This window comes from Juglans regia, chromosome 12 (assembly GCF_001411555.2).
Source record: "Juglans regia cultivar Chandler chromosome 12, Walnut 2.0, whole genome shotgun sequence".
In the NCBI taxonomy this organism is placed as follows: Eukaryota; Viridiplantae; Streptophyta; class Magnoliopsida; order Fagales; family Juglandaceae; genus Juglans; species Juglans regia.
Window position 1 is genome coordinate 6,286,449 of NC_049912.1, and position 10,171 is coordinate 6,296,619.

Sequence of the window (10,171 nt, forward strand, 5' to 3'; positions counted from 1 at the left end):
CGCTCAGTCACAACTGTCGTTATGATTTATTTTAAGTGATTTCATACGTCAACCATTAACATGAACAAATAATTTAAATTATGTCACATCAGCATATGTGACTTAGAATTATAAAATTTAAGAAAGAAAAGAAGAAAAGTAGAAATGTTTAATGGTGGATTTGCAAATGAATCAACCTCCACAGAGCAGACTGAATTATGCCTACAAGAAGTTGGGTATTGCAGATTGATTCCATTCATCTCAAATGGTATATGAAAATCATAATATTTATGAATATAGAGTGCCTGTTTCTTTCTGACACAATTCCCATTATCTGTGAGGATGCTTTAACAAAAAGAAATCTAGAGATCATTATCTAAGTTAGGAAAAATACAAAAAAAACTTTGCATTCTATTTCATAAAGAAATTCTGGATAAAGTGAAAGATGATGCAATTGCCGACAAGAAGAACTACCCACAGAAGCAAAGGTCAATTGTCAATCTGATTTAATTTTTGATCTGGTGTTACCTCCTGCATTCCCAGTGCGAGTGATCAAGATTCCAAATCCAAGAGGGACATGTCTCGTGTAATGGGTGGGGCATATGCCATAATGCCTGGATTCCATAAAAGTCATATTTCGGTGGAAAAATAAATAAAATAAAAGTATATACAAATATAGGGGGTTGTATTGACCAGTTCCAACTGTGAATAGCTGCCCAAAATAAAAATCGCCTGAAAGTCCGATGATCTTTACCATATCCTCTTAAGAGAGATATTTTAATAGGGAAGAAATTATACAAAATAAAATCTACAAACTAATGTAGATTGATGCAGTACGTCAGATTGTAAAGATAATTTTTATATAAAGTAGATTTAACGCATCACATGAAGTCATATCAATTTGTGAGTTTACTTTTGTGTAATTTTTTTTGTGTCTGTAGTAGTTCTCCTATGCTGAAATATCTAATTAATGGTATTTTTATATTTAGATAATTTATATTTAGATAATACTACTCAACCCCTTAGTGCATTTGTATTTTTTTAAAATATATTTAAATATATATAAAAACTACATCAATTTATTAATAGTTATTTTTTTAATTATTAAATAATAAAAAAAAATATATACGGATAATCAAAATGAAAAGACAGAACTACGAGATAAAATAGCATTTTCCTTTATATTTTATCTTAACATGCGCCAAGCAAGACAGACTGCCTTGCTTGGCGCATGTTTTTGTTGATATTCACGAATGATAAACGGCGTGACCAAGACACAACTTGGAAGAGAAAATGCTTCCACAAAAAGAGATCATTACTACATCACTGAGAAAGAAAAAATCATTGCATTATCGAGCATGCGAGAGTTGGTGGGTTTATTTTTTATTTTTTCTCTTTAAAGAATTAATAGGGCAGCACAGAAAATACATGAAAAGGACAAGAAAGAAAAATAAGGCAAGCGCATTTGGACACATTAATATCATTGTGGACAACGATTGGACATAGGGTTCAACTATGAAGTTATATGTGGCATATTAGACTACAAATTCTGTGCCATGGCATTGATTCTCCCTTCACTTTGTAATCCCATATCCGTAAGTATCTGTATGGCCAAGAATTCGTGGGTTGAGATTAGGGTGACCATTTCTGTACTTATGTGGTGTCAAGTTATCAATATTTAATTATACAGATCAATCTGAATTTAATCTCTAAGTTAAACGTGTCAAACTTTTAAATTCTAATTCAACTTATTTAGATAACGGGTAGTGTCATGTCATCTATTTTGACATGTTTAATAATTAATTATAAATAAGTCAACATGACACGACTCATTTAAATCCGTTTTCATGTAACTGTGTTGAACTAACATGCATAATCCATTTGAACTGATTAACATAATTTTACATAAAAGTTAAAATCTATATTTATTAGTAGCTACAATATCTTGAAAAAATATACATCAAATTTTTTCAAATTTTGACATATAATGAAACCAATATTATAATCATACAATAACAAATATGAACATAGGTCCAGAATTATAATTACAATAATAAAAATGATAAAGACATAAGCATACTGAGAAATACTAATATTACAACTTAACAATAATAAAATTGTAATTTTGAAATAAAATCTAAATGGGTCAAAACGGGTTGATTTCGGATTAAGTGGATTGATCCGTTGCGCTGATCTATTTATAAATCGTGTTTTAACGGGTTAACCCGTTTTGACCCAAATCCATTAACATCAAATCCAAACCTACTAATTTTGTGTCGTGTTTGTGTTGAATTTATGAGTTGTATCACATATTGCCATCCTTAGTTGAGATAAGTTGAAACGTTGCTTTCAAATTATTTTGACATATATTTTTATTTTAAAATAAAAATTGCATTAAATTAAAATAGAGATATAAGAGTAGGGAGGGGGATGGGGTGCCATATACAAAAATCCAGTTATAGTAAAGGCAATGCTGGGAGGGAGACTGTATAAAATAAAAAAGAAACAGACAATGAATTATAGATCATGCCCATGTTTCTTGGTTAAGCCAAGGAGGGAACAACAAAAAGTGATTTATTTTTATTCAACAATTGGATCGGTTGATTGTTGTTAAGATATAAAATAAATAATACAATCGACATATTTGGATCAGTTTAAACTTTTGGGACAAGTGGTGATTTCACATGATATCACAGAGCCACACCGATACTCTTCTTTAACCATGTCTACAAATAGCTTAACCACATCCTCCTCTTCTTCCACCATGTCTAGTTTTACCTCCCCTATAAATCCCACCCACCACATAACCCTAAAATTAATTAGATCTCTCTCTTTGAAGGCTCAACTTCTTCCATATCTTCGTGGTTAGAAGTTGTTCGGATATGTTGATGGTAGCATCCCTGCACCTCCAGCCCTTCTTTCTCCTACTTCTCCCACTGATCTTCCTCAACCCAATCCCTATTATGACTTGTGGTATGAACAATAACTTATCCTTATCACCCTCATCTCTTGTACGTCTAAATCGATTCTTAATCACATTGTGGGTCTTGAAACATCTCGTAATGTGTGGAATACCTTGGAATGCATGTTCTTTATTACATCTCGTGCTCATGTCATGAACACCCTATTTCAACTCATCACATTAAAGAAAGGAGGTCTTTCTATTCTGGACTATTTTTAAAAAACCAAAAACTTCTTTGATGTTCTCTTTACAATTGGTCAACCTATTAGTGAACCTGAACTCATACCATACATACTTGATCGCCTTCCTATGGAGTATGAGTCTCTCATTACCTCAATCAACACACGTCTCAAACCTATGGCTCTTGATGAGCTTTTTGGTAATTTTTTGCATCATGAAATGCGACTAGAGCAACTTGCCACTGCTACGGAAGTCACTCTTTCATCTGCTAATATTGCAGCTCAGCAATCCAACAATTATGGCTGAGGTAGTCATCCCTCTAACCACCAAATTCGTGGTGGTTCTTCTAGTAATCGTGGTAGGGGTCGTGGTCGTGGTCACATCAACCCTCTTGCACCTTTATCTGGTTATTCAAGTACTCACCCCCTTTTTTCAAATTTTTCTGAAAGTAGGACATACAGCCACAAAATGCAGGCATTGATTTGATCAAGAATACCAACACCCTCTACTCCACAAGCATATCACACTACTGCTCAACCTCCCTTGAATCCAACCTAGCACCCCAATACAGAAAGTACTCATCACATCACATCTTATCTCCAAAACCTTAACGTTCACACTGGGGATTATTCTTGCCAAGATCAAGTTCTTGTTGGTAATGACAAAGGTCTACAAACTCATCATATCGACAATTCAATAATTTGTTTTGCCTCTAAATCATTCTTTCTCGATCATATTCTTCATGTTCCACAAATCAAAAAGAACTTATTATCTATTTATTAATTCACAAAAGATAATGATGTTTACTTTGAATTTCATCCCTCATTTTTGTGTGTTAAGGATCGATCATCGGGAGTTACACTTCTCAAAGGCAAGAGTGATCAAGGTCTCTACCCACTCCGCAACTTGGTCCAACCCTCTCCACGTCCAGCTACTTTCTTCACCTCTTGGATTCCAGTTGCTCAGTGGCACTCACGTCTTGGGCATCCTTCTGTTTGCATTATTTGCCAAGTTTAGTCCAGCTACAATCTCTCTACTATTTCCAATAAAATTGTGTCCATTTGCTCCTCTTGTCAACCAGGAAAAAGCCATAGGCTGCGGTTTTACTTATCTCCATTTGTTTCAAAGGCACCTTTAGACCTTTTGTTTATGGATGTATGGGGTCATTCCCTTCAGATCTCAAGTAATGGCAATCTATATTATTTAAGTGTTATGGTTGATTTTTTCAAATATGTTTGGCTATTTCCTATGTCTTTCAAATCATGTCTCCTATATTTTTCTTCAATCCAAAACTGAAGTGGAAAAATATTTTGAACGTCCTATTAAATCATTACAATCTAACTGGGGTGGGGAATTTCTCAAACTTCATCCTTTACTCAAATCTTTTGGAATTTCTCTTAGACTTAGCTGCCCTCGTACACATCGTAAAATGGGTCCATTGAGCGTAAACATTGTCACATAGTCAAGATTGGCCTAACGCTCCTTCCTGCCTCCTTTATTCCAAAAAATATTGGGATGGTTCTTTTAGCACTGTTGTTTACCTTATAAATCGGTTACCCTCTCCTGTCACTCAAAATTTAACTCCACTTGAACATCTCTATAAGTGAACACCAGACTACTCTTTCCTTCGTACCTTTAGGTGTGCATGTTGGCCACATCTTTGGCCTTATAATCGTCACAAGCTTGATTATTGTTCCATGTTGTGTATATTCTGTGGCTATAGTGAAAATCATAAAGGTTATAAATGCTTAGACACATCCATTGGTTGTCTATACATTTCTCGGATTGTTGTCTTCAATGAGTCTTTGTTTGCATTTGCTAATTCCTCTTATGTAGGTTCATATACTATTCAGCCCATTTCTTTTGCAGGTTCCAACTTGCCATCTACCCTTCTGATTTCATCCTCTCCTTTACTACATGCATAACCATCACAACCTTCTGTCTTTGATGAAGTCACAGATCAACAACCTATTATTGCACAAGAACCTACATCTAGTACAGATCCATTAGCGGAACCACCACAGAACCTGCAGCCTACTTGTATAGAAACTGCTCCTACACCACAGACCATGCAACATCCCATATAGACTCAATCAAAAGCCAATATTTTCAAACCAAAAAGGTTCTCTAATTGCACATTAGCCTATCTTCCAAAGGCCCGTCTTGTAGAAACTTTAGAACTCACTTCGGAGCCCACGTCATATACAATTGCCTCAAAATTTTCAAAATGGCACAAGGCCATGAACGAGGAATTTTTAGCCTTGCTACAAAATGGCACGTGGGTTCTTGTACCTCCAAAACCCAAGATGAATTTGTTATTAGGTTGTAAATGGGTCTTCAAAATTAAAAGACGGGCCGATGAATCCCTTGAGCGATACAAAGCCCGTCTCATTGCTAAGGGTTATCATCAACAAGAAGGGGTTGATTTTGGCGAAACTTCAGCCCTGTTATTAAGACCGTCACCATCTGGCTCATACTCTTTATGGCTATTTATTCAAGTTGCTCTATTCACCAACTTGATGTAAAAAACACCTTTTTACATGGTGTTATTGATGAGGATGTATTTATGGACTCAACCAGGTTTTAGACATCCTTCATTCCCAAACCACGTCTTTCACTTGAGGAAGTCAACTTGTATGGGCTTGAACAGGCATCACAGGCCTGGTTTTTGAGTTTAAGCTCAAAATTAATTGATATGGGCTTTCGAGTTCCAAGTTAGATACCTCCTTATTTATTTACAAGCGTGGCCCATCTTTTGTCTACAATCTTATTTATGTAGATGATATTTTGATAACAAGACCCGATCCAACTCTAGAGTTGGATCTTATAACCTAACTCATCAGTACACTGCAGACCACATTTTTCCTCAAGGATCTTGGCCCATTACGTTTTTTCATTGGTGTAGAAGCTCACTTCACTGACTCAGGCCTCTTCTTGACCAAGCAACGGTACATCAATGAACTTTTACATAAGCCCAATATGCTTCAAGCCAAGGGAGTCTCCTCTCCAATGTCTTCAACCACCATTCTCACTCAATAGGGAGCCCTATTTTTAGATCCTACTCTTTACAGGACTGTTGTTGGCTCACTTCAATACTCAGCTTCACTCGTCCTGACATTGCCTACTCCGTTAGTCGAGTTTGTCAGTTCATGCACGGGCCAACCACATATCATTGGTGTGCAGTGAAATGAGTTCTAAGGTACCTTCGAGAGTTCTAAGGTACCCTCAGCAAACTACTCATCATGGCATCCTGATCTGTCGCTCTAGTTCCCAAATTCTTCAAGCATTTTCAGATTGATTGGGTTGGATGTCCCAATGATTTCTGGTCATCAATTACTTACTGTCTCTTTGGACCCAACATCATTTAATGGAGTTCCCACAAGCAGAAAACTATTACTTGGTATAGTACAAAGGTTGAATATCAAGCCATTGCGAATACCACTGCATAAGTTATTTGGGTCAAGTCTCTCCTCTCTGAACTGGGTGTAACTCTCTCTCAACCACCAACACTTTGGTGTGACAACATTGGAGCCACCTATCTCACGGCTAATCCCATTTTCCATTCACGCACCAAACATATATCCATTGATTATCACTTTGTCAAGGATCAAGTCGCCTCTAAAGATCTCCATGTTCGATTTATGTCTTCAAAAAATCAAGTAGCAGATGTACTTACCAAGCCTCTACCATCTACTCGGTTTGCTATCTTACGTGACAACCTTACCATCCACGAGCTCCCGCTAAGCTTGCGGGGGCATATTGAGGCAGCAATTGATCAGCTAAAGACTTGATCAAAAGCTCCTGAAGATAAAGCACCTGCAAACCAAATTCAAAGAGATTATCTTATTCATTCAAAACCAAAATTAAAGATAAGAATAGATAGCAAAGTTTTGAAGTATACTTGCTGTAACAAACATGTGGTTTTGAATCATACTTGATTCTATAATTATCTCTATAAATACAACAAGCTCCCATAAGAAATGTACATGAAGCATTTTTTAGAAATCTATTACAGTATCGAAGCAGAGGTTCTAAATTCAAACCCTGACTCTACACTCTACTACATTTAATTAAATATTCTACGTGTTGGGCCACCTATTGAGAGGGAGTTTGACCCACATATGAGGGGGAATGTTAAGATACAATATAAATAGTAAAATCTACATTTTCCTATCAGCTCAAGTTTTTAGAAAAAGTGGTGATTTCACGGTTGTGACATTAAACCATAATTGGTAGAAAGACACTGCAGTCGACTATTTTGTTATAAAAATCCAATTTTATTGTCTTCATATTCTCATTCGGAAAAAATAGTACTAATATATTAGTATAACTAGAGATGGAAGACAACGATTGTTGGCAACCCCAAAAGAGGATCGACCATTGTACTGGTACATGGGCCACATGCGCCAATAGAAAATGGATGAGGTCGGGCACAATTTGGAGATCTCGGCACAAGGAATCCATCGATGCCGCGCGTGTGTTCGTGGAAGTGTTGGAAGAACAACAGCAACAACAACAGTGTGTGGGACTTATGTGCAGCTTGGATGAATTATATTTGTAATGCAATCAAAAAATCAAATTTGGAAGTTGTTGCTGATTTGATAGGAAAGATTAGTTAAAAAATGATTTAAGTTTATTTTACAAATCAGATTTTGATGTGACAGCAATGCCAAATGTCTATACTTTATAAGCCTGCAACTCGAGCAAACCAAACTAGGTTTGGGTCTGACCCGACCCGGCGACCAGGGCAACAAGGAAAAACCCGATCCTACATAAGTCGTGTCAACCCGTTTAATATCTACCTCCATGAAGTTTCCAAGAAAAAAATCTCCAGAAATTTCTTTTGAAGTCCCTTCGAACCCACAACACCAACAACACCAGCAACAACAACGCAGAGAGCACAGGGAGATTTTCTTGATGGATTCAGACTATGGCATTCCTAGGGAACTCTCCGATCTTGAACACGTAATCTCAGCTCTTCAATCTCCTAAATTTCTTTCATTGAAAATTCAAGAAAATCAAATAGAAAGAAAAATATATAGAAATTTACAAAAAAAAAAAAAATAAAAAAATGAAGAGAAGTCCATCAGAGACACACCAAAAGAAAAAAAGGTAGAAAATCATATATCCATGAAAACTAAATCGAGAAAATTATTTCAAGAAGGGAGATGAATTCAGATATGATAAAAGGGATCAGAAATCGGAGATAAGGGAGAGGAAAGTTGAGAGGACGTTACCTTTCAAAGGAAGCCAAAGGAGTTTTTAATGTTGGACGGAAGAATAAGGTGGTAGAAAGGAATCAAAGATAAGGGAGAGGAGATTTTCTTGAAGATCGATCAGCCATCCTCTACATGCAGTCCTCCCTCTAGTTTGCTTTCTCATTCGACCTTCCTTTACCAAGACAAAACGACGACATCATCAAACACTTTACGAGACTAGGAAACTTTTACCCTCAATTACTTCACGTGAGATTGTCGGATCGAAATTGACAGTTAGCGGGTTTGACCCACAAGTTAGTTCAACCCGCTTTTATAAGGCGGGTCCGGTCGGTTCGTACGAACAGACGGTTCAGGTCAGCACCTTTTCTGCACAAGCCTAGTACTTTATATTGACTTCCATGTGAATGTATAAAATGAAGATCATCCTATCTAAGTTTTTGATACGGACATTATATCATTAATTGAGTATTTAATACTGTCTAAAAAACTCACACGAGTAGTAATAAATGCTATAAAATATAATTGATGTGTATATGTCTCTCACTTTACATTCTACAAGGATCTCAAGGGAATATAAATGAAGGGCAATAACTAAAGCAAATTTGACCACTCAAGTGGTTGAAATCCCTAATAAGTATACAAAGCCAGTCTCAACTTGAAATCAAAGGCAAACAATTTCGTTTGTTTATCTATAACTGTCATAATGATGATTCTTAAAGGCAAAGCATTAAAAAGTAAAACAGTATTTATGAACCTTCCTAATTAAATGTAGATCATGCTTTAGGTAGATGCAATAATGAATGTATCGGTGATCAGATCCTCCGAATTAAACTATATAATTACTTATTGTTGAAACCCAATATTTAAACGATTGGATCTGTCATTTTCTTCACCGAACATAAAAAATAATTTGATTTTCTTTGATAATAGGTAGACGATCATGTTTATAAGAATCTCTGTACTGCATGCAAACGAAAACTCTCTCTCTCTCTCTCTCTCTCTCTCTCTCTCTCTGTATGTCTGAAACTCCCAGCTTTGAACAACTAAAATCTGAACCGTTGAAACCCAGAGGATGCAAAAGACATCGAAAGGAAAAGAAGATGATGAAGAAAAAGGAGCATTGGGAATATGGGATTGTGGAAGCCCTTTATATGACTCGTACGAACTGGTTTCAGTTACTCATATCATCGATCGGCATCTGATGTCACTGCCATATATCGGTGGATCAAAGCGTAATTTCTTCCTCGCCCGATCATTCTCTCGAGCAAATGATCAAGCTGTACTTGCCACCACTTCAATTAATGTATCGAACTCGGCCTCCTCCTCCAGAAGAAGAAGTACTACTTGCGAAGGTTCTGCATCTGCTGCCATGGTGGCCAGGTTGGATAAATTTGATGTGAGGAAGCTGTTGAAGAGGAAGGTGAACCTGGGTGGAACTGGCCGAAGGAAGGAACATCCTGAAAAAGCGAAAACATGGCTGTCTGCTTTACTTAAGAGGATTGGTTTCTGGAAGAAGATCTAGAAACGCTTGTATGAGTGAATTAATGAAACAGGTAACTTGATCAGTGTGTGTGTGTATATATATTTATATATATATATATATATATATATATATATATATTTCATGGTTTTTATGGAGGATAATATTGCTGATTATTTTCTCTTCAGATCTTTGTAACATTAATAATGTGTAATTGTATTATTCATCCAAACAAAAAATAATTTTTATTTATTTATCCAGCTCGCAATTTTTCATATCTTATTTATTTATTATTTATTTCCTAATTATGTTGAAATCCATATGAACTCAGGGTAATATTCTTTTTTTATT

The 10,171-nt window shown here is 36.0% G+C and overlaps 1 protein-coding gene across 1 annotated transcript; it reads left to right on the forward strand.

Annotated features, from left to right (window-relative positions):
* The first annotated feature begins 9,272 nt into the window (after positions 1-9,272).
* Positions 9,273-9,911, forward strand: LOC108985238. The gene has a single exon (XM_018957448.2). It carries the CDS (start codon positions 9,413-9,415, stop codon positions 9,860-9,862), a length of 450 nt encoding a protein of 149 aa, XP_018812993.1. The 5' UTR covers positions 9,273-9,412; the 3' UTR covers positions 9,863-9,911.
* Positions 9,912-10,171: the final 260 nt, after the last annotated feature.

Bases quoted from the DNA above. Each gene is read 5' to 3' on its own strand.
- LOC108985238 (XM_018957448.2), top strand. From the start codon at position 9,413: ATGCAAAAGACATCGAAAGGAAAAGAAGATGATGAAGAAAAAGGAGCA.